This window comes from Danio rerio, chromosome 1 (assembly GCF_049306965.1).
Source record: "Danio rerio strain Tuebingen ecotype United States chromosome 1, GRCz12tu, whole genome shotgun sequence".
NCBI classification, from domain to species: domain Eukaryota; kingdom Metazoa; phylum Chordata; class Actinopteri; order Cypriniformes; family Danionidae; genus Danio; species Danio rerio.
In genome coordinates this window covers 50,775,253-50,803,155 of record NC_133176.1, presented here as the reverse complement: position 1 = coordinate 50,803,155, position 27,903 = coordinate 50,775,253, and the positions used below count along the sequence as shown (strand labels likewise).

Below are 27,903 nucleotides of genomic sequence, written 5' to 3'. Positions count from 1 at the left end.
TGGACGTTGTTTCACATGTCCAAGACAGAGATTAAATGTTAAAAAATCCAGTCCACAAACACTTTTTATATAAAAAAAAATCATTCATTTTGTGTGCGTTTTTTTCACCAAATCAGAGATTTAATATGTAACAATTTGGCAATTAAAGAGATAAAATCCTGTAATTTTCTAAGCACGTTAGTAGTTTTGATCAGGACTGAGGTTGAACAAATGTATGCAAAATAATATTTATCTGATGCATTTTTACAGCAGTTTAATTCAGTGGATGTTTTCAACCCTAACACAACAAAAGGGGAGTAAATTTGCCGAGTGTATCGTTTTTTTTTTTCTCAAAAAATGAGCCAAAATAAGATCTGTCTCCAAAAATCATTCTGCTAGCTGAAACACAGAAAAAGTTATGGCCAAATTAAGACTCAAAATCAGAGTGGATGAAAACATCCCCAACAGCGTGTAAGGGTTAATATTTAAATGATTATAACATACACAGAAATCCATTAAAACTTCTCTCATTATTTTTTTTCTTTCTTTTTTTTGCAGGATACTTATTTGAAACACTGTTTTCGGTAATATGCAAACATTTTCAGATGCTTTATGAGCAACATTTTCAAGACGGAAAATGTCCATTTTCAGTATTTTGCCCAGCAAAAAAAGTTTGCTGATATATATTTTTTTTGTGAAACACAAAGTAGATGTATCACAAAAGCATCTCAAAAGAATGACAAAAGTAGTCCATGTGATGATACACATTACTGTATGCAAAGCCATCCAACATTATCTGTATATACAGTGGGGGAAATAGGTATTCAACACGTCACCATTTTTCTCAGAAAACTTTCTCTGAAAAATTTCACCAGATGTTGGTAACAAACAAAAAAATCAATATATGCAAAGAAACAATATTAGTTAGTTTACAAATAATGTTACGTGTATTAAAATGAAATGACACAGTGAAAAAGTATTGAACACATGAAGAAAGGAAGATGTAGAAAGGCAGTGAAAACCCAGACAGCAGCTGAAATCTCTCAGTAGTTCTTCAGCAACCCTTTGTCCTTCATCAGTGTAAATAGATATTAGCTGCATCAGTTCAAAATCTACATTAGCAGGATGATGAAGAAGAAACCAGGGTGGACGTTTCAGCAGGACAATGGCCATCACTAAAATAGCCTTTTATATAAAGTATTGAATACATTTCACTAGTTCAGCACTTTCTCCTTGTGTGATTCCATTGGTATTACACGTAACAATAGTAAAAAAAAAAGAGTTTTATTTTATTTATTTTTATTTATTTATTTTTTATTTTTATTTATTTTTTTACCAAAATCTGGTTCAATTCAATGTCAAAAGCTCCTTTAGAATACTTTTCCCAGAAAAAAACAGCATGTTGAATATCTTTCCCACACTGTACTGTATATCAGTTTGGAATGACATAAGAGTAGAACACATATCATTCACATACCATGTTATCGCAAACTATGATTTTAGTTTAAATCCACATATATTTCTGATTTAAATTAAAAAGCTGTATCGCGGAGTCACTAAAACAGTTCTAAAACCCAACGCATTCAGCTCAAAGTGTTCTTTTAGCATTGTGTAGGACTTTAAAAAACATGAAATTAGCCTTTAAATGAAAATCCTGTGCCAGGTTACTGTCCCTGTTGGATTTGGGTCCTATCCCAGCAAGACCCTCTGGAGCCTGTCTGCGGGGACGCTGTTCTCCTCTTCTGATTCAGCGTCGCTCTGTGGGTTTGAGCTGCAGGGAGAGGAACACTGCGGGGAGCACAGGTAATGCATAAGCGGCAGGCGGTACTTCCCGCAGAAATCCACAAACTTGATGTGTCTCACACATGAGTCGAAGTAAACACCTGGAGGGCATGAAGAGGAATTGAGAATTAATCAGAGTAACAACATCAGTCGACAGAATTTGGGACAAAATACTGATCTGTTTGATTAAAAACGATACAAAACTGGGAGTGAATGGGGCCCATTTATAAAATATAAAAATTTGAATGATAAAAAGTCAAGACAACAAATATATTTACTGTATGTTACTTTAACCTATTTAAGTGATTTTTTTACAGTGTAAACATTAAATACTGAATAGAACTCTATAACTATCAATATGCATTATACAATTGTTTTAGCATGAAAATATGGCTTACAGAGCCTCTTAGCAAACATTTAAAATCTGTAGAATTTTTTACATTCAAGCAAAGTTGGTCATGTATTTTCTATTTTTATGAGAGAGCTTACTGCAAAACGCACTAAAACTACTATAAAAATAATTTAAACAGCTTTACAGCTAAAATAATGTTGCTAACGTCTTTGGGTTCTAAAACCATTCCCCTAACGCTCATTAAGTTATATAATATTATTTATTTATGTTCTTTTGAATGTTTAAAATGCCCAGTTTTTTAGTCAATGTATCAACGGTATTTTTTGTTTGTTTCTTTATAATAGCATTATTCAAAATATTTTAATAACATATTAGTTATGTTATATTATGTTTACAACTTTATTTGAATATTCTATTCACATTTTTAATCAACATTATTAGATTCATCAATAACATATTTTCCTGAGAAAAGTTTAATGCAAAACACACTAAAACTGTCAATTATAAAATGTCCAGATTTTTAGTCCATGTATTAACGGTATTTTTTTGATTATAATAGCATTATTCAAAATGTTCTAATAACATATCAGTCACATGATATAATGTTTGAACTTTGTTAGAAAATTGTATTCGCAATACTGTATAACAATGTTCTAAGAATGTTTTCTATCAACATTATTAGAAGATTCATCAATAACAATCTATTTACTAAATATTTTCCAAAGAAAAGTTTAATGCAAAACACACTAAAACTACTATAAAAAGTACAGCTTTACAGCTAAAATAACCCTGCTGACAACTTTAGGTTCTAAAACTCTTCCCTTAATGTTCTCATTAAATTATATAATGTTACTTTTTGTAATGTTCCTTAAATGTTTAAAATGATTAGTTTTTTAGTCGATGTATTAATGGTATTTTTTTTGGTTATAATAGCAATATTCAAAATGCTTTAATAACATTTCAGTCAGGTTATATTTTTATTGATTCATTTTCTTTTCGACTTATTCCCTTTATTAGTCCGGGGTTGCCACAGCGGAATGAGCCGCCAACTTATCCAGTACATGTTTTACGCAGCGGATGTCCTTCCAGCTGCAACCCATCTGTGGGAAACATCCATACACACTCATTCACACTCATACACTACAGACAATTTAGCCTATCCAATTCACCTGTACCACATGTCTTTGGACTGTAGGGGAAACCGGAGCATCCGGAGGAAACCCACGCAAATGCAGGGAGAACATGCAAACTCCACACAGAAATGCCAACTGACCTAGCCGAGGCTCGAACCAGCTACCTTCTTGCTGTGAGGCGACAGCACTACCTACTGCGCCACCGCATCCCCCTTCACGTTATATTTTGTTTAACTTTATTTAAAAATTCCAATCACATTATATAATGTTCTAAGAATGTTTTTCTATCAACTTTATTAGAACATTCATCAATAACAACTAACATCCTAAAGATGTTCCAAGAAAAGTTTAACGCAAAACACACTGAAACAACTATAAAAATGACAGCTTTACAGCTAAAATAACCCTGCTAACAATTTTAGGATCTAAAAAACATTCTCATGAAGTTATACAATGGTATTTTTTGAATGTTCTTTGAATGTTTACAATGTCCAGTTTTTTAGTCGACGTTTTAATACTATTTTTATGGTTATAATAGCATTATTCAAAATGATTTAATAACATTTCAGTCATGTTATATTATGTTTAAATCTTTAATAGAACATTCCAAAGAACATTTTCTTATCAACATTTTCAGAACATTCATCAATAACAACTAACATTCTAAAGATGTTTAAAGAACGTTGTCCTAAGAACATTTTCTTTCTGGAACATTAAAAGAATGTTTGAGGACCATTATTTTAATAACGATACATGCTAACATTTGCTGAATGTCCTGTGAGCGTTCCCTGCTAACTGGGAATACACATTTTAACAATAATTTCAGTATGTGCACATTTCAGCTTAAACCCCTCATATATTAGCCCACTCAGGCACAAAAAATACTTTTATTGGTTTTACACATCAGTCTGGTGGTCTCTTAGCAAAATATTTTAATAAAGCTTATTAATGCTTGATTTAGTGGTTCATAATTCTTGCCAAATTTGAATTGAGTTGGAGTATCTAAAAGTTTTTTAAAGGTCAAAGACACCTACCTGCACATTTTGGGTTGGGACATTCGCTAGCCAGGTTTAAATAATAGATCAGATTGGCCGGCAGATCACACGAGCGGAACGGAAGGTTTTGGGACTTGACGGTGCGCCCTGCGAGCTCCATCAGAGACGGAGGGTCATAGGTCATGTCCTTGATGAAGCGCACCACCAGAGGGTTTCCACGCAGACTGAGCTCCTGCAAATGAACGAGGCTGAGGATCTCACGAGGCAGGAAGGTCAGCAGGTTATTGTGGAGACTGAGAGAGAGCAGGGAGTGTAGTCTACAAAGAAAAGAAATCTGATGTCGTTTATTTTTAATCACCACCCTGCTTTGACTTTAGAAAGAAGGAAGAGGAGATCTTACTTGTTGAGCTGGGGTGGTACGCTTTGGATGCGATTGTCACACAGGACCAGGTATCTCAGACAGGTGAGTTTAGCCACCTCAGGTGGGATCGAGGAGATGAGGTTCCCTCCCAAATACAGCATCTCTAGACTGCACATAACAGAGGACAGAATATCAAGAGTCATGAAAGGAAAATCCAAGTCCTGTTTTTTTTTTTTTTTTTTTTTTTGCACTCTTAAAGTCAACATGAAAAGGAAGATTGTCATTTTGTCCACTATCGTGATGTAGATCCATTTGAAATGGTCCTGAAAAGAGAAAATAAATGTAGGGTGGTGCATGACTGCCGTCTTTGGGAGTTAATTAGATTGTTAAAAGATGGGTGTTGCTAACAACTTGAAGGAAGATTGACGGATGGAAAAATTCAGAGCAGAAACCCAGCAGACACCCACTAATAACTCCGCCCTAAAGTAATTCCATGTGACCAGGAAGTAAAGAAAGTCCTTTCGAGGGGGAGGCAAAGGTTATGGAATATGATTAAAGTTTATATGGATAAATGTGCACAGACACATCGTTTATAACAAGAACTACTATATACATGTGGGAGAACATTTTGATTTAATCGCGACTTTAAAATAATTATATATAGAATTTGCAAACTCTTGTAAATAGCAAGACCATATATATATATATATATATATATATATATATATATATATATATATATATATATATATATATATATATATATATATTTTTTTTTTTTTTTATATATATAGTACTTTTTTAAAAAATTAAAAAATAAATAAATAATATAAAGGAATAACGATTAATATCCCTGAAAGTTTTCCATTGTACAAATGATTCTTTATAGATTGAAAGAAGTTCTTTAGATTGTTCTAGTGTTTAGAATAAAATCCCTTGTGAATGTTGTGCTGGTGACTTTGGGAACCTAAAATGTTTCCTTTATGAAATTACTAAAAAATGTGTATTATTTATCATCTACTCTTACAAAACAGCAACTTTTAGCAGATATACTTATTTTAAAATGCACCTTTTGGGCCAAAATACTGTTGGCATTTGCATATTTGCAACTTTGTTAAAATATTTAGGCGATGTAGATTATGTAAGAATTAGTTTGGGAAAAGTTAAATCGGATGATCATACAATGAGGACAAAAAAACAATTACAAAAAAAAAATCACCAACTGGGGAAGTTCAAAGTTCACCTAAATACAGAACAGCAGAGGGGAAAAAGCAATGCAACGATGAATCAGGAAAATCTACTTTTAGCTTTCTAGGTTTGAATGAAACCAGAGATCATTAACCTAAAGTAAACATCGTGTTATGTAAAGTCGAATTGTTTGTCTAAGAGTATTTAACCGTTTTCCCATTCTACAGGTTAGATTTTTTTCCCAAAAAACACCCACCAATCAATTTTAAGAATGAGACGGTGTCGATTTTAAAAACTTATTTAGATACACAAAGGATCCTCGAAATAAGCTACAATTATAATTCCCATTCTATAATAAATAATAATATATTATCAGGAGTTAGAAATGAGTTAATAGTTAGAAATAATAGGTGAATGTTTTAAACCGTCAAAACAATCTGTGAAAATACCAATTTAGTGAAAAATTATGCAGCATCCCATCCCAAGTAAAAGATAACAGTATATTTAGTGTTGGGTGAACAATCCCTTTAAACCACAAAATACTACTAACAATAATATAATAAATAAAATACAGGTCCAACAATAGCAATTGATATGCTATATAGCAAAGGATTTATTAACTCTTGATTATATTGTATATTATAGTAACTTTAGCAGTAAGCCCAGCTAACAATTTTGTTTAATTGATGTCTATTAGACATCTAAATGTAGACAGCTTGGCTAAAACAAGCCTGAAAATCTAAAAAACATCTAAGAATAGCCCAAAAATTGACTAGTCATCAAATAAACAGAAATAAATGACTACACATATTAAGTCTGTCTAATCTATCTATTTGATGACTAGTCTAGTTTTGGGCTATTCTTAGATGTTTTTTAGATTTTCAGGCTTGTTTTAGCCAAGCTGTCTACATTTAGATGTCTATTAGACATCAATTAAACAAAATTGTTAGCTGGGCTTACTGCTAAAGTTACTATAATATACAATATAATCAAGAGTTAATAAATCCTTTGCTATATAGCATATCAATTGCTATTGTTGGACCTGTATTTTATTTATTATATTATTGTTAGTAGTATTTTGTGGTTTAAAGGGATTGTTCACCCAACACTAAATATACTGTTATCTTTTACTTCACCATTCACTTGTTCCAAACCTGTTTGAGGTTCTTCCTTCTGTTGAACACAAAAGATAATATTTTGAATTGAGGTAAAGTTGGTTTTATATTCACACAATGGTTCAGGGACAACTTGTGACACACTCCCTATTGTTTACCATAGCTACTTTTGGTCTGACATCGCTAGTAAATATGACTTTAAAACAACATTATCATGATTTAATTGCCTGTGAACAATGTAGTACTAATGTGATGTCACTATTTAGAAAGAATAGCCTACTTGTCTGAAATTACATTATTAACGAGAAAATCCAAATACAAAACTCATATTAGCCCAAGATAGCTCCCAGCTAGCATTTTTTTTTAAAGATGTCTAATAGACGTCTAAACATAAACGTCTTGGCTAAACCAAGACTAATTTGAGTTGTCAGTGAACACCTGATAAACATCTAATAAAGGGCATCCGCTGCGTAAAAACGTGATAAGTTGGTGGTTCATTCTGCTGTGGCAATTCCAGATCAATAAAGGGACTAAGCCAAAAAGAAAATGAATGAATGACTACACATATAAAATCTGTCTAATCTGTCTTTTTGACGACTATCTTAGACGTCTATTATATTTTCACTGAAAGCCCAAATTTAGCCTTGTTTTAGCCAAGCTGTCTAGATGTCTATTAGACGTCTATTAAACACTAAACTGTTTGCTGGGCTGGCAACCCATGTTTTTCCTTCATCAAATGTCAATGGTTATAAGCTTTAAGTAAAATATCTTCCTGTGTTCTGCAAAATAAAGAAACTCATAAGATTTGGAACCACTCGAGTAAACAGTGAGGTAAATTATCATTTCTGGGTGAACTATCCCTTCAAAACAGATGTTCATTGCAAGTCGTTTCCCACCAAATTTATTAGAATACCATTCAGATAATCTGGCCTGCTCAGCTACTTACTTTGTACTCTAAAAACAAACTCATACCTGGTCAGGTTCTGTATTTCTTCAGGAATAGCCTTTAGCCTATTTCCTCCAAGGGACAGGGACTGTAGTGTAGTCATTTTGAGAAACTGCGCGGGAATATCCTCAAACCTGTTTCCACTCAGATTCAGAGTCTCCACACGAATGCAGTCGAAGTCCTTCGGAAACGAGCACTCGTTCAAAAGATTATTCTTTGCAACAAACGTCTTTAAGTTCTTCAATCGCATAATGTCATCTGGTATGACCGTGAGCGCGTTATTGCTGATATCCAGATACTCCAGGTTGGACAGAAAGCAGACAGAAGTCGGGAGAAGCGTCAGGCGGTTGTAGGTAAGGTGAAGCTGCTGGATCTGTTTTCTTTTGCTGTCCGCCAGATGATCCAAGTTCAGGTCGTCCAGATGCAGACGGGATAAATGTAAAACTGCACACTTGTCGTCTACGCTTGGGAAACGAGCCATATGGACTGTTTAGTAAGAGGAAAATAACACTGGGAATTAAATAAAGCTAGGCAGCACACTTTCTAATGGTGCGACAATGTAAAAGAAAGTTATCTACAAGTTATTGATGTGTAATCTGTACACATATATTACATTATAACGTTAGAAAATGCCCTTTAGTGCTGCTGCCTGAAGTGCGCGCGCCTGATTTAGGATTTTTATTTGTACTAGAGTGCGTGTGTATGTGTGTGTCACGCCTCCTGCACTCTATGGTTGGTCATCCAGGAGCCAAACATGATGCAATTTTGCCTCGTCTCGTAACTGTCTTATGCAACAGTACGCATTTAGTAAAAAAAAAAAAAAGAAAAGCTGTTGATATTCAGCAGGTCTTGTTTTATGTAAGATTAATGGTATTAAATGCACAAAGTATAAATGTAGTGTCCACTATGAATGGTAATGCATTTATGGTACAGTTGTATTTTTATTGGCATGATCATTTATCAGGCTCTTTTACAAATACAGTTTTTGCAATTATAAAGCCTAAAATGTAATTTTATGTAACAGCACCCCAAAAAACTGTAGCCTAAAGAAATATTAAAATGGGCTTTTCTTTTTTAGAAAGAAACTGATGTCATTTTAAATGCAATAATGTAAAGTAAGCAATAATGACATTGATTACATAATGACAGTATATACAGGCCATCAGACATGTTCATTTGACTATATACCTTTTTATTGCTTTATAGTTTTATCGATTGCCTGCAAATTAAGTAAATTCATAAGCAATTATAAGGCAGGTTAGAGATGATTGATGAATAGTTTTAGTATTTCTTTGCTTAATACAGTAAAAAAAACCTTGCTTAAACCGGCCCTAACCTGAGTAGCTAGTTTCAACTGGCCTCCCTGCCTGACCAGCAGTAAAATAGAGCAAAGAGACACACACCAACACAAGATTATTTTTGGTGTTTATTTTATTTTCTAAAATGTTTTCCAAAAAATGGTGCAAAAAAAGTAATGCCTTAAGCACAGATAAGATGAATTTATGCGGAATTGTCCAAAATCCAAACCCAAAATACATTAATTATTTGAAAAAGAAGGCTTAGTTTTGCTTAAAATATAAATATTTCACTATACAAAAACCCTTTATTTATGCAAATATAATTTAAAATGTTCTATTTACTGTAAAGTGAAATATGAGCACCATTGCTTTTAATGAAAAGATTCAAATTACCCTGAATGTACAAAAATAGGGTATTTCAAATTGTGCAATTCATACAGACTTATATTACCCCCGAACAAATGAAACTGTATTACAACCCGTTTTTGAAAACCTCAGTAAAGAATTTAATAAACTCTGAAGAAAATCCCTATCTTTTCCCATTCAAACACAGCCCAAGTAAAAGTGATACCGGACGTCTCTTGATTTCTCTTCAGACTTCTTTATCACCCATTTTCATCTTCTCCACAGTTTCCTTAGGAGACAAAAAAGAATTCAAAAGTCATACATTTGATGACCCACATGAACAAAACAGACAGTGGTATCAAGAAGGAAATGTTTGTCACAATATGTTAAGAAAAATGCACATTCACTCACACTTAATCTCTCAGTAGTGCTCTTAAAATTCCCTCTATTATTTTGGGGGAAAGTAAGGGTAAAACCTAATACTAGAAAACCTGCAGAGCTCAAATTCAGATATAATAATATGCGCTAGGTAATAATATGTGCTCCGATTGGTCGATCAATCATTTAATTTATAAAACGTTGCGTAAAAACCTTGATTATGGCATATATGAGGATTTAAAATAGTTAAATTAAGTCAATATTTAAGTTAAATATGTAAACTTAGTGGGCGATGCAGTGGCACAGTAGGTAGTGCTGTCGCCTAACAGCAAGAAAGTCGCTGGTTCAATCCTCTGCATCCTTGATTTTTTTTTAAAATCCTTGATTTTTTTTTGTAGATTACAACTAATTTTGATGATGATTTAGGATAGCGATTTGCATGGGGAAGTGGCATACTTGGTAAAAACGTATCAGTAAATTGTAATTTTTCTGTATTATTAGTGCCCCCCCCCTTTATATATGCTTTTAAAATGCATTATGGGGTCTTGATCTTCCAACAACCTTTGACCTTAAAAAGTTTGATAAAGTGACTTTTAATAAGTAGTTTAATAATTTGAAGTGATACATTGTCTGGACTGGTGTTGTATGTTAGGCCTACGATATAACAACTTTGTAATAAACTGCCAGAACATTTTACAGACTTACTTCTCTATATACATTATATTATTTTAAACTATTAAAATATTAGTAAAAGTCACTTTATTTAAACCGTAGAGTTGAATTTTTGATATCAGAAGTCGACAGTGCAGAGATCAACATCACATATTGCAATTCACAACCATAAATAAATGGAAAAACACCTGTGAATCACAAAATACAAAAACTGTAAACTAATCGATAGATTTTAGTGTACGCAGATTTCTACCGCCATTTTGTCTACACCACATTTATAAATGATAGCCCAAATATTCGAATGAACTGTTACAAGCACTATGAGAAAAAAACACCTACAATGTAAATTATATATTAATTATAACATCTACAATGAAAATTTATACCAACCTGATGCTTATTGAGTTCAGCCACTCTTTGAACCCACTCCTCTTCTGTCATTTCTTGATTATTTCCCTCCATTTCCTCAAGAGCTTGTAACTTATTTGAACCTGTCGAGATGAAGAGCACAGCTATTCAGAGCACATTCCATTGAAAAAAAAAGCTTTTATGTCCAAATCCCTGCTTTAGCCTCGATCTGCAGAAAAAAAAACTTTAATATTTGGGGCTCACCATCACAAATCACAGCAGTGCAGACCCAGTTGCCGCAGGCACAAATGCAGCGGTTACATTCCATCTGAGTCTCAGCACCATCCTCATACGTCTCATCTTCTAAGGCACACTCTAAAAACATACACATTTATCTTACAGGATAAATAAGTATTGAGCACGTCACCATTTATCTCAGAAAACATATTTCTTTGCTGTTGACCTGAAATTTTCAACGGATGTTGGTAACAACCAAAGAAAACAATATATGCAAAGAAAACAAATCTAATTAGTTTACAAATGAAGTTATGTGTAATAAAATAAAATGACGCAGGCAAAAAGTATTGAACACATGAACAAAGGGAGGTGTAGAAAGGCAGTGAAAGCCCAGACAGTAGCTGACATCTCTCGGTAGTTATTCAGCCACCCTCTTCCCTTCTTCATTGTGAATTAATATTGGCTGCTTTAGTCCAACATCTACATTATCAGTATGATAAAGAAGAAACCAGGGTGGACATTTCAAGAAAACACAGTCAAGAAAACTCATAAATGGTTTCAGAAAAGGAAAATCAAGCTGTGGAATGGCCCAGCCAATCACCTGACTTGAATCCAATAGAAAATACAAATTAAAGATCAGATTTGATAGACAAAATCCACAGAACCATCAAGAATTTACACTCTGTTGAAGTTTGTGAAAAACTCACACTAAAGCAATTCATTTGACTTCATTCTCCACATTGACAGAAAAGGTTTCTCATTATATATAAAGAATATATGAAAAGACCCTTTGATAAATCTCTGGATTTATATACAGTAGTCAACATTTGAAGTGAATCAAAAATACTTTTGCAAATTTTTCTAGTACAAAACAGGTGTTGTTCAATAGTTTTAGGACAACTTTGATGAAAGGTGATGATCCACTTTAAATGTTACCTACTGTAGGTATGGGTCTGATGTAAAATGTTAGTTTTGGTTTTTCTTTATACAAGTCTAAAGACTTACTAGACTTGCATTGACTTGTTAGACTGTTTACATTTTCCAAATTTAAATAAAAATAATGTAATTATACCTTTTTTCCATAACTCTTCTAAATGATATTTTTTTTTATTTTAAAATAGAAAGAAATGTCATCAGGGGTTTACAGAATAAAACAAAAAAAATGTGTTTTAGTCTGAAACCTTAAATCATAACTCCATGCAAAGTATCCGATAACTTTAAATGAGTCAAAATTATTTGCTAAAAAACAAATCTATCTATCTATCTATCCATCCATCCATCCATCCATCGATCCAAGAAAAACAAGTATAGATCACTTGATAAACCTTTATAGGTATGGGTTTGATGTAAAATGTTATTACTGGTTTTAGTTACATTTTTAGTCTGATGACTTTGAAATTTTACAATTGAAAATACAATAAACGTATATTTTTCAGAAAATAAAAACTGGTCAGATCTTCCAGTGTTTGCGTGGGTTTCCTCCTAGTGCTCTGGTTTCCCCCACAAGACCAAAGACATGTGGTACAGGTAAATTGGGCGAGCTAAATTGTCCGTAGTGTGTGTGTGTGAATGAGTGTGTATGGGTGTTTCCCAGTGAAGGGTTATGGGATATGCTGAGATACATTGGCGGTTCATTCCGCTGTGGCGACCCCAGATTACAGTTTTTCTCCATTGGTTTGGCTCATTTTTTTAAACAGAAATTACATTCTCAAAATTCTAAGATCATAAAGTGTTACAGTTTAGCACAACACTAAAGCTCACTTACAAGAGCTCATACCTTTGCCTAAACAGTTCACTCATGTGTCAAAGCTAAATTTCCTTCTCATTTAAACTGTCAGTGCCCCTAAAATGCTTTGTCCCTTTAGCATTGTGTAAGCACTGCAAGTCCAAATGTTTATTTGTTTTGTCATTATGGCACAGGACCACTAAAATATCCATCATGTCCACCTTACAGTCTTAGCCCAGTCCTTCATTCACAATGGTTACTGTACTTTTTTGTCAAGCTAACAGAATACAATTGTGTATAAAACTGAAAAAAAAAAATACGATTTTAGGGTAAGAGTAGCCTCCAAGGTTTGAAGTCACACATTGCACTTATACTGCCAAGGAAATGGTAACTCCTTTTTATTGTAATGATCAACCACACACGCAAAGATACTTCAATATCAGAGCAAAAAGAATAAATAGCCGTAATAAATTGTAATCAAATGTTCCAGGATTCACCTACAATATGGTATTCATGGTATTATGGTCTTGACTCATTTTGACAATTGATCAGTCTATTGTGCATCTATTCCCAGAGATGGGTTGCGGCTGGAAGGGCTGGAAAAACTTGCTGGATAAGTTGGCGGTTCATTCCCCTGTGGCGACCCCGGATTAATAAAGGGACTAAGCCGACAAGAAAATGAATGAATGAATGAATGAATGAATTGTGCATCTAATGACATATAAAATGAAATGACGCGGACACATTTTGGAGAGAACAACCATTAGACTGAGAATTACCGATCAGTTTAGATCAACAAGATCTATTCACCTGGAAATTGTGCTAAATGTAGACTTTCTGTACTTAATCATTTGCATAGATGTACTTAGACATTTGCAATTTGATGAAATTAATGAAAATATCAATTCTATCAACACCAATGGAGAAAAACTGTAATAAAGAAACTAAGCCGAAAGTAAAATGAATGAATGAAAATTGGTCAGAATAACAAATATTTCCCTTGTTGTAAACATTGATTTCTTAACTCTTCAAAGTCAAAATTTTCTCATCTCAGAAAATGAATAAACTGTAACATCTCAGATGTCACTTTTTTTTTTTGCAAAGAAATGCTCTAAATGACAACATTTGTTATTTTAAAATTGGAAAAACTCATCAGTGTCTTACAGATTAAAACAAAACAATAAGTTTTACTCCAACACATAACCTTAAATCAGAACTCCATATAGAGAATCAGAACTTTCAGTGGCTCAAAATTATTTGCTAAAAAACGAATTTATTCAAGAACAAAACACTGCAGTGTTGCTTCGAGACCCACAAATGTTCTGCTGTGGATTTGATTAGAATTACTTTCACTGACAAAACATAAAAAACACAATTTCGCATCTAAACAAAACTCTCTCAATACGAACCTGCTTATACTGTTGTACAAAATCAATATCACTTTAAGGATTGCGTTTATATGGTGAATACACTGATATTTAGGAAAATCACTCTTGATTGTGTGAAATTACTTCACTATACAATTTTTTCTTTCATAACTCGAACCGCAGGGTCATTTTCTAACTGCGTTTCAAAAGTCTTCATCGCACAGTGAATGCTTTATTGTGTTTTTGTTTATTTCCATCAAGGTGAGTGATATTCAACGTTATCCTGCATTAAAATAGCAATTAAGATAATATCCTGCCAATAAATAGTGCCCAGTGTAAGTGAAGTGAAGTACTGTAGATCTTACTTCTCTCTGGAGGGTTGAATCCAGGCCTGAGACAGTTGAGAAACTCGTCAAAGCTTAGTTTCCAGTCTGCGTTTTCATCAGAGAGCTCAATGAGCGCATCCACACACAGACTCCTGCAGAACACAAGATCACCACTGTTTTTAATAGGGTACTGTTACATCCAAAGCAGCATTATTGTTTATAAAAGCCATATAAAAGCCATACAATCACATTACAATTGTTTTCACGCACATGAACATCCACAAACTGTAAGATGTGGCTTGTGGTTAATTACAGAAAGTAGACTATACTAATTAGAAAGGTAAACGGGCTCTGAAATATTTTACAGAAACAGTTGAACGAAAAATAAACTTTTCGATTTACTCACATTTAAGTGGTTCTAATCTTTTATAAATGTTGTTCTTCTGTTGAATGCAAAACAAGTTTTTCTCAATAATGTTTGATAAAAGCAGCTATTGACGTCCATAAAAGAAACAAAAAATACTATGGAAGTCAATAGTCAGTGTATAATCAGGCTATCAGTGTACAATTTCCCTTTTCAAACAAAAATAAGGAAAATGAAGAAAATGTCCGTTTTACATTTGCTCACAAGAAACGAAAAAGTGAGATTTTGCCTTAATTTTCCTTTTTTTAATTTAGGGTAAGAAAATGGATAAACGACTTCAAAATTCATTATACACATGTAGGCAGTGCTGGAACGCCAACTTTCCTTTGATTGGTCAACCAAATATAAGCTTGTGACGTAGCCCTCATAATATTTATTGAAAGTATTTACAAAAAAAAAAAAGACATTTACAAATTGTACAAAACAATTAATTGTTTTCTGTGCCAATTAAATCCAAATTCAATTTCAATTCCAAACCATTATATTTTCTATGAAATAATCCCAGTTGGTTCCAAACATTTTCTTTTTCAGTTTCTTTTTCTCTTGAACCTAAAAGAAGACACATTGAAGAAAGGTAGAATCTGGTAACCATTGACTTACAGTTGAGGTCAGAATTATTAGCCCCTTTGAATTTTTTTCTTCTTTTTAAAATATTTTCTAAATGATGTTTAACAGAGCAAGGAAATTTTCACAGTATGTTTGATAATATTTTTTCTTCTGGAAAAAGTATAATTTGCTTTATTTCGACTAGAATTAAAGCAGATTTTAATAAATTTTAATAGATTTTTTTAACAACATTTTAGGGACAAAATTATTAGCCCCTTTAAGCTAGATTTTATTTGATAGTCCACTGAACAAACCATCGTTATACAATAACTTGCCTAATTACCCTAACCTGCCTATTTAACCTAATTAACCTAGTTAAGCCTTTAAATGTCACTTTAAGCTGTATAGAAGCGTCTTGAAAAATATCTAGTCAAATATTATTTACTGTCATCATGACAAAGATAAAATAAATCAGTTATTAGAAATGAGTCATTAAAACTGTTATGTTTAGAAATGTGTTGAAAAACTCTTCTACGGAGTAAACAGAAATTAGGGAAAAAACAAACAGATAATTCAGGGGGGCTAATAAATCTCACTTCAACTGTAAATATTTGGTAAAATAAATACACTGTTATAAGCGATTAGTTTTTTTACTTAAAAAAAAAGTCAGTAAACCCATTGACCTTTTATAATTATTTACATAGTTTGTTTACTTAATAATTATAAGGCAACGAGTTTACTCTCTTTTTTTAATAAAGTCAGTTAATCTCTTTTTACGGTGTACTATGTAAGTCAATGGTTACCCGTTTCCAGCCTTCTTCACAATATCTTCTTTTGTGATTGGATTCCAATGGGCTGTGTAATAGTGTGTCAAATACAAAAGCATTTCTACATTTGTACAGTGCAATCTGCAAATTGTATAACATGCAGTACAGTATATGCACCGCTGGCTTTGTTTCTAGATATCAGTATCAGCATTGACCTTCTGAGAACCCCTATCACCCCATCGCCCACTGGAATAATTACAGCAGTCAATCTTTTGGATTCAGATTTACCAAATAAAGGATTTTGTGAACCCATATCACCCCACCACCCACTGCAGTCAATGTTTTAGATTCAGATTCCCTCAATGATGGATTTTGTAAACGTTCATTTTAGCTAAAAAAATACATGATGAATGCATAAAGTTATACAATTAGCTATATATGACGCCAAAATCTTTGTGCCGAGTAAACTGCAAGCATATGGAAAGGACATCAAGGTCATAATCATTATGATTTATAGACTATACTCTTGCCTGGAGATATATGCCACTTTGGAAGGTTTTCAAAATCTTAAGAAAGATTATCAGAAGCGGCTGTAAAGAAGTGCTGATAATAGTATTGACACAGATAGATGAAGATAAAGACAGCAATCAGGTTAATAAACCTCACAAACCGCAAACTGTCTTCAAACTGTGCCTATCTGATCTGTGCAGGTCAAATGATAAAAGCGAATGATTGTGTGTCACGCTGAAATGGAGATGAACCAGCGAAGGCAAGAGGACATTATGAAGAGAATGTCGATGTGACATTTATTGCTAGCATCATTTGTTATTTTATAAAATGGTTAAATGGACTATAGATGTGCAAATTGATGACAAACCAAAATGCAACTCACTCATTTTGGTTATAACTTTGTTATCATTTTATGTGATTAATCAGATTAATTCAGAGTGAGGCCCAATGTTAGTATTGTAGACTTCTGTTCAAAATTCTGTGGTCTGAAATGTGAAATCAGTAGTTATATTTATATATACACCTCAAATAAATACTGTTGTAACAGTTGTTTTTTGAAATGCACCGGATTTCAACATTGATAATAATAAGAAATAACTCTTGTGCATCAGTCATGTGATTTCTAAAAGATCATGTGACCCTAATGACAGTAATACTTGCTGAAAATTCATCTTTACATCACAGGAATGAATGTATTAATATTATTAAAAGAATAAATATATTTAAAAGGTTACTTTGATACTTTGAATGCTGTTTCTTTTTTATTATTATTGTTGTTATAATTAAATTTATTGTAGTTTTTCATTTTAATGCACAGAGAGTGCAATCACAGGAGTGATTAGTAGCAAAAATTAAAAGAAAAAGAAAATGCCAACAAAAAGAAAGAAAAACACCATACAAAATACCAAAAAACACATAAAAGCAAATAAATAATATTCATATTAAATAAATAAACACCTTCAGTTAAATTTACTTTTGCAGAGAACCACAGCATCAAGTGCAAAAAGGGGGTTTAAGCCAACATTTTACAACTATAACATTAAAAAAAGGATTGAAAATAAAAGGTGACACACAGATAAAAGTATTTTTTACCTCCCTAGTGCATTATTTAAAGAAAATAATCAGTGATATTACAAGTGAATTAGTGTCATTAGCTATGACAATAACTTGTTTGAGCAAGAAATTGAATATATTATATAATATATATTAGAATTTATTATAACGTATATTATAATGAATAATATTTAATTATTAGTAGAGCTTGCATCCTTGTCCTTCGCAGGTAAATATACAAATGTTTCTACAAAACACCAAAACACATTTTTTGAGCTGTTGACAGTCATATATGTGTCCCACGCTGCTATAAACACTATTAGGACACATATATTTCACAAAAAAAGTAAAAATTTATTGTTTTTGCGTTATTTCGAGCAAATCCGTTCTTCCGATTTGAAACAAATATTTGAAGCTGCGTCACGTTGATACTTGCGTGTATTTTAGCGTGTAGACTGGATGTCTGTACATGCGAGTGCATCGTGACATCTTAGAGTGTGCTGCATTCATTCATGAGTAAGACTTGGTTCAAACCAATCAGCACGCTCTATTGTGTATGCGGTGCAACTTTATTAATATACATAATAGCTTTGAAGACTGTTTGTACCTGAAACAGTGTTCAGACTGCAGCGAGACGACAAGTTGTGTTGCCAAAACAGGTGGGAAAAGATGAAGAATTGTTTGGAGATATGGGTGGTCAGTGTTGCTTTTATAATTTGCTGCAGTGAAGGTTTTCATTTTCCAGCTATAAGAGCGCAACTGAACTCACGTGTGGATTACAGTGCACGCGTCACAAGGCAGAAATACGTTTGTACAGAACAATTTTTACTCGAGAGCTTTTCACATCTGGAAATGGTGAAATCCGGATTTGCTGCTCGTCTCCTTTTAAAAAAGACGCAGCTCCAGTTGGTGTTGATTGTCTTGTCTCTACAGATTTGGTAAGTGTATGCGATCAATGTCCTTTCTTTGTTCATTCAGATGGCAAAGTTAAAGTTCGTTTTGTCAGCAGTACTCTTTCAGTGTTTAAAGACAGACCTTAGTCAAAATGATTTCTAAGTTACTTAGTTTACATTAATATCACTACAATGTTATGGGCTGAAAGTTCTACTGTAAATGCTGCTCTCCAAGTGCAAACATGTGAACACTGCAATTAAACTATTACCCACCGTCGAGTTGAATTTTCGTTAATTTCGACTGGATAGAGTATTTTTCTCTTATACGACATGCGGTATCGTATAATTTTTCTCTTATACGACATGCGGTGTCATTAAACACAATCACTGTCTTTCTCCCCTGCGTGTGTGTTTGTTTTGTCTCTGGGAAAATCAGAGCGTGCCCAAATGGAAACTCACATTATTATTCAAATCCTTCCCCTTTTTCCTCCCCCAACACTCCCACCTAAACAGAGCTAGACACACCCACTTTCCTGGCTTTTTCCAAACTAGAGGTGTGAAAACACCCTGCTGAAACAGGGGGGTTTTGTGGCCCTTAAATGGTAATGCGGGAGTTCATGCAACTTTGTGAGAAAAGCTATGCAAAAAATGAGAAAAACTCTTCGAGCACTTAGCATTGCAGTGTGAACCTAGCCTTTGTTATGAATATGGATATATGTTTTACCTGAGCAAGCGGTTGTTCTCGTCCTCGGCATAAGGAGAGGTGATATTTACTGCGGTCTCATTATGCTGAATGAACTTCAATAATTCTGCTGAATCCAGCTGAGCATCTCCGTTATCATAGCTCTGTTGAAAGAATTAACAGAATACCGAATAGTGATAAACAAACATGCGTTGTGTTCAGAGGATTAATATGTTGAGACAAAAAAATAAATAAATCTGAAACCTGGAAGTACTTCAGCAGGACATCTGAGAAGTTGGATCCTTTTGAAAACCATCCATCAGGCTCTACTTCCGACTGTAACCATTCAATCACACGACTCCTCAACTCGTTACGGTCAGCGAGATAGCAAACGACTAAATAATCAATCAAATAAGCACATCTTACAAACTGGAAACTAACAAAAAACAAATGTCCTGTTTTGCAGCATTTATTCCAGCATTTACGGTGCCATAAATGCTACTGTAGTAGTTTTAAATGTTCCAAATTTAATGAGTAGCTTTATTATTATAGACTATTTGTGTTTACAATTGCATCAGATGCTGAAAATGGTCATTATTTTGAGGGAAATTACATTTTAATACATTTTTGAGGGGTTTGGCTAATCACAACATGACTGTCCAATTGGAGCACACCAGTCATTTGGGAAGAAGGGGCTTTATAGTTTATTCCTATAATAATAATAATAATCGTAATATTAATAATAAGGGTGGTACAATGGTTCAGTGGTTAACACTGTCATCTCACAGCAAGAAGGTCTCTGGTTTGAGCCCTGGCTAGGCCAGTTGGCATTTCTGTGTGGAATTTGCATGTTCTCCTCATGTTCATGTGGGTCCCATCTGGGTGCTCCGGTGTCCCCCACAAGTCCAAAGACATGCGCTATACGTGAATTGAATAAGCTAAATTGGCCGTAGTGTATGAGTGTGTGAATGCCAGTGTGTATGGATGTTTCCCAGTGCTGGGTTGCAGCTGGAATAATCATGAGATTATTCTATCTTCAATCACCATCTATACAAGGTCTTATTTAATACATTTAATTCTGTCCAATCAAGACTACAAAAAGTAAATAAATTTGAATATTGGCTATAAAAAAACATAATTTCACATTTTCAATAAAATGTTCAAGAACTGCATGAACTGGAAGTTGCTGAGACTTTTTTAGTATGTTGAAGTCCTTAACTGAAATGGAATATTGAGTAAGGGGCGGGGCTTTCTTTTGTAAATCATTCCCTCATAGCAAACTAATTGTACGAGGGGCGTGTTTAAGAATATTGACATGCAGCTGCAACTGAAGCACTGAAGTTGACGTCAACAGAAGAATCGCCTCTATAAATGCGGAAGCAAATGGTGAGTTTTTGATTGAAGATTACCTAAACAAACTTTTTTCAGTGGATTATTATGCCCTGATTATTTATTCACCTTAAGAATACCAATGTGAGTTAAATAATAAACATAATAAATTTTCATTTATGCCAACTTTAATGTTATTCAGTTCCTAATCGAACAGATGCATTTATACTCACTTGGGCTGTTGATGATCTTTTCCATTTTTTTCTCTAAATGAGGAGACAAAACCAGGTCAGTGGGGTTTTTCTTGAAATTAATTGCATAATTATGCGATCAAATCTGTTTCTAAAGAAAAATGGTTGTATTTTTTTTTCCATTTTCAGATGGGATTTCATTTCAACAACTTAAAATTGTAACATCTATGATCTATACTAGTCATACAAATTGCAAATTTTTATTTTAGCATTCCATCAATATTAATGTGTGATACTATTTTTATTTAGCCATTATAGGCATCTAATAAACCATAAGAACACACACATAAAGTATAGTATACACACAAACACACACAGACTTACCTTCACATTGTCCGTCATGGGAGATTTGTATTTTGACTCCTGTCAGACAAGCATCACGATGCAGCTCACAGTGATTTTGGTACATTTTCCCATTACTGCCACAGACTGGATGATTATGGGGTTTACATTGCTGATTAAAACATACAAATACATGCACATTAATAGAAGCGTAAGTGTGCATGATACTCAATTCAACTCATTTCAATTCATTTTTATTTATATAGAGCTGCTACAATGTGACTATGGAATTTATATCAGTGGTCATCATGACTCAAATGGGTCATTTGTCTGTTATGGTAGCAAGTAAAGAACAAAATAATGCTAAAAAGCACATAATAACATTAATAACTGGTATGTAATGAAAGAAATAGGAATTAAAATGTTTAGATACTTTTTAATATGCTATATGTTGTTGGTGTGAAAGGAACTGAGACTAATAATATAGTTTTTATACCACCATGGTTAAATGTAAGGCATAGTTTAGTTATGTAAAACACCCAGTCTTATTAAAGCATTTCAGAGAACAGAAGGGTGAATGCGGGTAATTACCATCACTGTGGAAACAGGGTTGCCAAGTCCATCTTTTTATGGTAATAGAACTTATTTTTACAAACTACAGATAAATCATAACATAGGGCTGCACAATATGTCATTTGAGCACTAATATTGCAATGTGTGTATCCGCAATAGTCAGAGGATCAGATTATTTTATAAAGATCAAAAAAATAAAAACATCATGAAATATTATTATTTTTCACTGATGACCATGTTATTTTACATTTGACTGTTTAATTTCTGTACATGAATACTGTTAGACTTCCATTAGAAACCATAAAGCGCTCTAAATGCTCTTTTGTATTTACACACGCTAGTAATTTATTATAATTTAAGCAAACTGCATAGAAAAGATTTGATCATCCCAATCTATCTAAATGAATGAAACCTTTCCCAATTGCTAGGGGTGTTGTTCAATTGTTCCCTCCTCCTCTTGCCATTTTTATTTGCTGTCTGAGGTTCTTCTAAAATCTAGGTGTTCTGATTGGCTCGCAGAGTTTAATAATTTAAGCGGTCCAGAGATGACTCGGTCCAGACTGGGGTGGATCCTTGTCTTTTGTCACTGCTCTGTCTTTCTGTGTGACGTGTGTGTACCTGTCCTGTTAGTTTGCTTTAGTTTGAGCTTTACATCTATTCAGAACGTCCAAGCTAAATCTCCTTAAATCTACTAAAAGGGAAGTGAAAATGATATATGTCACGTTTTGATTTTTATTACACGTACAGTAGTTGATTCTCTCTTACTTTATTAGGTCAGAAGCCGGTGCTATCCTTTGTATGTTTTTTCCAGTAAATGCAGTTTAGTGAGGAGCGTGTGACGCCAAAGATGTTTTCATTTTATTTTAAGATTCTCTTTATTTAGGAGGGTGGGATTAGTTAGCAGTGTTTAATTTGGTTTTTACTTTGATTTGGCATCGCTTTGTTTTCCTTCCCTCTATCAGGTTTGCTTCAATTGATTTGTTTGCTTTTTGCATTTATTGTGCACATTCGTAACTATGCTTTTGGTGATTAAATATTCTTGTTTTAATCTTTTTGTTGTAAAAAAAAATAGCGAATCACTTTTTGCCACGTCCGTTGTCTGTGTCGATACACAGCAGCTAACATCTCTGGAATTTTAAAAATATTGGGTTGTTATATTTATGTTTAGCCCTTTTCATCCTCTGAGCCACACAGGGCATAACATAATTTGGGGGCTCGTCCGGGATCCTTCCTTGGCAGGGCGACACGGGGCGTAACATTATATTCATATCACTATATAATGCAGAAAAAAGATTATCGCAATATCAGATTTTTTTAGTAGCGCGCCGCCCTATAACAAACTAATACTTACCTAAAACCTTATTTCCTACACACTACTATTTATTCACTGGATATATGTTCTTATTTATTAGATATCAATGCTTATTCAAAATGTTACTTGTAAGATATTTGTGTTTTCATCCTAACATTTTTTTTAATTGAACTCTACGGTGGCTATTTTGACTAATCACAAAATGAGTTTAAATTGTACAGAAATAATAATTGTTACTACTAATTAATAAAGATAATAGCATCTAATAAATAAAACTATAGTATAATAAAGAAGTACTAATATCTAGGTAAGAAAACCAAACAAATTAACTTGTATGTATGAAATACGACGTAGCGTATTTGAGTATGTTTAATGTAATGGTTGAGTATGGAATATCTATCTATAATATGTACAAATATCTAACAAAACATGTGCACTAGTATATATTTAATTGGTATTACCGCAAGTATACTCGTGCCAAATAAATAAGAACTACACTGTAAAAAAATAAGATGAATCAAACTAACCTTATGAGTCCACTGAACTTATATTATGGTAAACTGACTTTTAAAATAGCTGGCATAACTTATTAAACTAAGTTAATCAAGTTCTAACTTTATTTTATAAGTAACAATGACCTAAAACATATGCTGTCAGGACTAATTGATCATGTCATTTTTTAGTGTAGTATCAAATGAAAGTTGTGTTTAAAAGGTATGCCAAACTGTAAAGATCTGGCAACCCCTATTGGGAACGCAGCATGTGTTTAATTCACAACACATGTGGTTTAGGGTATTTTCTGGGTCACTGTGAACGTGTGGCTAAAGTAAACAAATAGACATGACTCACCTCGATACACAGACAAGTTGGTTCGCCTTTCTCTGTGACCGAACATTCTCTCCCAGCTCCACAGAACACATTAGCACAAACTTTACTTTTGCTCCTCACCCCCTGCACAAAACAAAACAATACATTTGAATATTTACTGAAAGAAACCAGATCCTTAGTTTTTTAAGCATGACGTTTGGAACTTTGGCTCCATATTGCGGTGAAGGATGGTAAACATAAGTACTATCAAACTGAAGTATAAGCTTTAGTACTTTCTAAGTACTCTTTTAGGACCCTTTTTGAGTTTGATAGAAGCTAATAGTTGATTTAGTCAGAATACTTAACTCAAACCGTTAAAAAATCCTGTTTTTATTGGTAATGTTGACAAACATGCAGATTTTAGTTGAACCACAAGATGGCGGACTTTACTTCAGATATCTTACTTGAAAAGATTGACGTCTAATAATTGACAAAAAAGTTTTTTTTATTTAATGAAGAATGGAATACAAAAAGTCTTGCGAAATGACTTTGCTATTGTCCTCCTAAATCATTGCTTCTCAAAGACTGGAGGATGTAGGGGCAGAGAAGTAATTTGGGGGCCCTAAGTAGCCTACTTCCAGCAATGGCCCAAAAGTTTTAAATTGCACCTTTTGTACTTTAATTTGTTTTTAATTTATCTTGCTGTTTTACTCTGTATATTTTTCTACATTTTATCTTTTATTGCAAAATAATAACACGTAAAGCATCTAGTAAAACTTTTGAAATTATTTATTTTCTTTAAATGAATTAACACAATATTAAAATATTATGTCAATTCAATTAATGAATTAACATGAATAATAAATGAAATTTTTCATTTTTTTTAACTGGTTTGACTGCTGGACTTATACATGATTGAGGGTGGGGTATACATTTGCGGAGATGTAATAACTACATTGAGATTGAAAATGTTTGGACCCTCACCGTACAAAATACAATAGAAAACAACAATTATGGAATTTATAGGTATAGGTATTTATTTGGGGGCCTTCAGATTTTCTGGGCCCCTAAGCAGCTGTTTATCGTACATATTGGTTTAATCCGCCTAGGGATGTCAGTTTAAAAAATAAGTTAAAGACATTTCTTTTTTTAAGTTTTCAAAGATTATTAGACAGAGAGGTATACGTTCATTCCTTGTACATTCAACTTTCCTGTGACTCCCAAGGAAATTTCTATTGTTTTTTTCTGCAATTAATTCTAGTTATTGTTTCCTTTTTTAGAGATGTAGCTTAATTCATATGTCCATAATCAGTCTAGCTGATACTGCAGTAAAATTTGTTTTTCACAGACTAACCAATCAATTCACTCTCTTTTTAAAACCAAGCAGTTTCCGAGCGTCTATTACCTATTGGAAAATTTTGTAAGAATTCCAAAATAGGAAACTATGCAGTCATTACTTCACAATCCTCATCCTTAAATACCTAATTTATGTTACATATAAGATCAAAGAAATATCTTTTAAACTGATTCATAAACTCTATCTGGTTAAGCATTTTGTAAGTAAATTTAAAAAGGATATTGATATAAATTGCCCTTTTGCATTTAGAAACTGTACCCAACATCTTTTGGCACTGTGGTTATGTTAAAAAGCTTTGGTAAGATGCTTCTGCTTTTATCAAAAAATGTATTTTTAATTTTAATTAGCATTTTAAAAATGTACTTTTTGGATATTTTAATTATGAAAATCTGAACAATGAAATTTTTTGTTATTAATCTATTTGTTTTGTTGATTAAGCAGTTTTACTTTGTTTTATAAGGAACTGAAAAATTACTTTTGTTCTATTCAACATAGTGATGATAAAAAAGGCCATTAAAACGGTCCATTTGTGCTCTATTTTTAAAAATTTTGGTAAATGTAAACGTCCTGCTTGTTTGTAATTGTAAGAATTTTATTTAAACATTTATACTCTTGTTTTTTTAGGTCTGTTTTGTTTCTTTGGTTTTTGTACTGTTTTTAGTGTTTACCTTCTATCATCCTGGCATTATATCGTTTGTTCTATTGCAGGCATGTCCAAACTCGGGCCCCAGAGAGCCAGTGTCCTTCAAATTTTAGTTCCAACCCCAATCAGACACACCTGGGCTAGCTAATCAAGCTCTTACTAGGCTTTCTAGAAACATCCTTGTAGGTGTGTTGAGGCAAGTTGGAGCTAAAATCTGCAGGACATCGTCCCTTCAGGAACGAGTTTGGACACCCCTGTTCTATTGTCATGTATCTGTTGTTTAAAAAAATAAATAAATATATATGCAATCATTTTGCACTAATCCAGCACAAAACTCTTCTGCTTAATTTGTATAGAGATAGTTGGAATTGTGCAGTTAAAAATGCCAAATACCTCTATGAAAGAAAGGTTGAGGCGGCTGGAATAAATGAAAATTAGACCACTCTGTATTTTGCACCATGCTCCTTTTGACCTTCTGTACTTCTGGTTGTGCTTTGTTTATAAGAAATTGCTGCCACTTGTATTTTTAAAGGGGCAGGAAATTATATCTGTGTTTATCAAAGTAAACTTTGAAATCAGAATAAATAAAAACCCCCTTTATATTTTTTTTCTTTTTAAAATATTTCCCAAATTATGTTTAACAGAGCAAGGAAATTTTCACAGTATTTCTGATAATATTTTTTCTTCTGGAGAAAGTCTAATTTGCTTTAATTCAGCTAGAATAAAAGCAGTTTTTAATTTTTTAAAAACCAGTTTAAGGTCAATATTATTAGCCTCTTTAAGCTATATATTTTTTCAATTGTCTACAGAACAAACCATCGTTATACAATAACTTGCCTAATTACCCTAACCTGCCTACCTAATTAACCTAGTAAAGCCTTTAAATGTCACTTTTAGGCTGTATAGAAAAATATCTAGTCAAATATTATTTACTGTCATCATGGCAAAAATAAAATAAATCAGTTATTAGAAATGAGTTGATAAAACTATTATGTTTCGAAATGAGATGAAAAAAAATCTTCACTCCATTAAACAGAAATTGGGGGAAAATAAACAGCGGGCGAATAATTGAGGGGGTTTAATAATCCTGATTTCAACTGTATGTAAAATTAAAGTTGGTTCTAAACTGTTTTTCTGGACATTGTTGAAAATTCCGACTTTGAGAACCTCTGACCTAAACAAACAGGACTCGTTCACTCTCTCTCAGACATGTGCTGGCCTTTTATTGTGCTGTGTGACTGCTGCAGACTGAAGTGAAAGCCACACTGAAACGGCTCCAGATGCCAGACCTGTTGACCTTTGCCATTTCATGAAGAGAGTGAGTAACAAAGAGTCTGACCACAACAATTCTCCAGCGCATGCTGTCATTCACTGAAAACACACACACACATATAAAAACACCACACGCCTGCGAGACAGATGGCACACACTCCCACACATATACACAAATAACCATCTGCAACATCAGAGGAATGATAGACAGAGCAAAATCATGCTATTCAAAACTGTTTTATATTCACTGAGGTTTTTAAAAGTAATTATAAATTCAATAAATTGTTAATTACAAAGTTATTATAAATGAATACTGGATAATTAATACTTTTTTATATACTTAAATTAACATAGTTTTTATTTCAGTCAGGAAATATTTATCATGTAGTTTAATATGATGTAAAATAACTAAATAAAAAACTAAAGCACTTTTTTTTTTTTAAAATGACAAAAAAGGACACTTACTAACAAGCTAATTAATATGAAAACAAAACAAAAAGTGGTACAGAAAGCTATAAAAAAAATTTTTATATAAAAATATTAAAATATTTTTTTAAAATAATATTTACATTTAATTTATTCTTGCTTTGCATTACAGATTGCATGACACACATTACATACTTGGGAGAAGTCTAACATATACAATATTATCTT

At 33.1% G+C, this 27,903-nt stretch overlaps 2 protein-coding genes across 4 annotated transcripts in view; both read right to left on the bottom strand.

The window, feature by feature from the left end:
* Positions 1 to 1,668: 1,668 nt before the first annotated feature.
* lrrc58a (leucine rich repeat containing 58a) lies at positions 1,669 to 8,521 on the bottom strand. The gene is made up of 4 exons (NM_001145622.1): positions 7,878 to 8,521; positions 4,642 to 4,770; positions 4,281 to 4,558; positions 1,669 to 1,862 (listed from the first exon to the last, which is right to left on the bottom strand). The coding sequence occupies exons 1-4, from the start codon at positions 8,330 to 8,332 to the stop codon at positions 1,669 to 1,671; spliced, it is 1,056 nt and encodes a 351-aa protein (NP_001139094.1). The 5' UTR covers positions 8,333 to 8,521.
* Positions 8,522 to 9,259: 738 nt separating this feature from the next.
* Positions 9,260 to 27,903, bottom strand: part of fstl1a (follistatin-like 1a) — a 31,574-nt gene continuing 12,930 nt past the window's right edge. For 2 of the 3 annotated variants that reach the window (XM_073915160.1, XM_073915204.1), the window contains 9 exons: positions 24,020 to 24,121; positions 21,328 to 21,457; positions 20,986 to 21,018; positions 19,688 to 19,818; positions 19,466 to 19,587; positions 14,588 to 14,700; positions 11,157 to 11,267; positions 10,935 to 11,035; positions 9,260 to 9,783 (listed from right to left, as the gene is read on the bottom strand). In XM_073915160.1, the coding sequence (XP_073771261.1) occupies positions 9,742 to 9,783; positions 10,935 to 11,035; positions 11,157 to 11,267; positions 14,588 to 14,700; positions 19,466 to 19,587; positions 19,688 to 19,818; positions 20,986 to 21,018; positions 21,328 to 21,457; positions 24,020 to 24,121 (885 nt within the window). In that variant the 3' untranslated portion in view covers positions 9,260 to 9,741. 3 annotated transcript variants of the gene reach the window in all.

Bases quoted from the DNA above. Each gene is read 5' to 3' on its own strand.
- lrrc58a (NM_001145622.1), bottom strand. From the start codon at position 8,332: ATGGCTCGTTTCCCAAGCGTAGACGACAAGTGTGCAGTTTTACATTTA. The intron at 4,771-7,877 runs GTATGAGTTTGT...TGTTATGTGCAG, and splicing joins GAAATACAGAACCTGACCAG to TCTAGAGATGCTGTATTTGG. The intron at 1,863-4,280 runs GTAGGTGTCTTT...CATGCCCTCCAG, and splicing joins TCCCAACCCAAAATGTGCAG to GTGTTTACTTCGACTCATGT.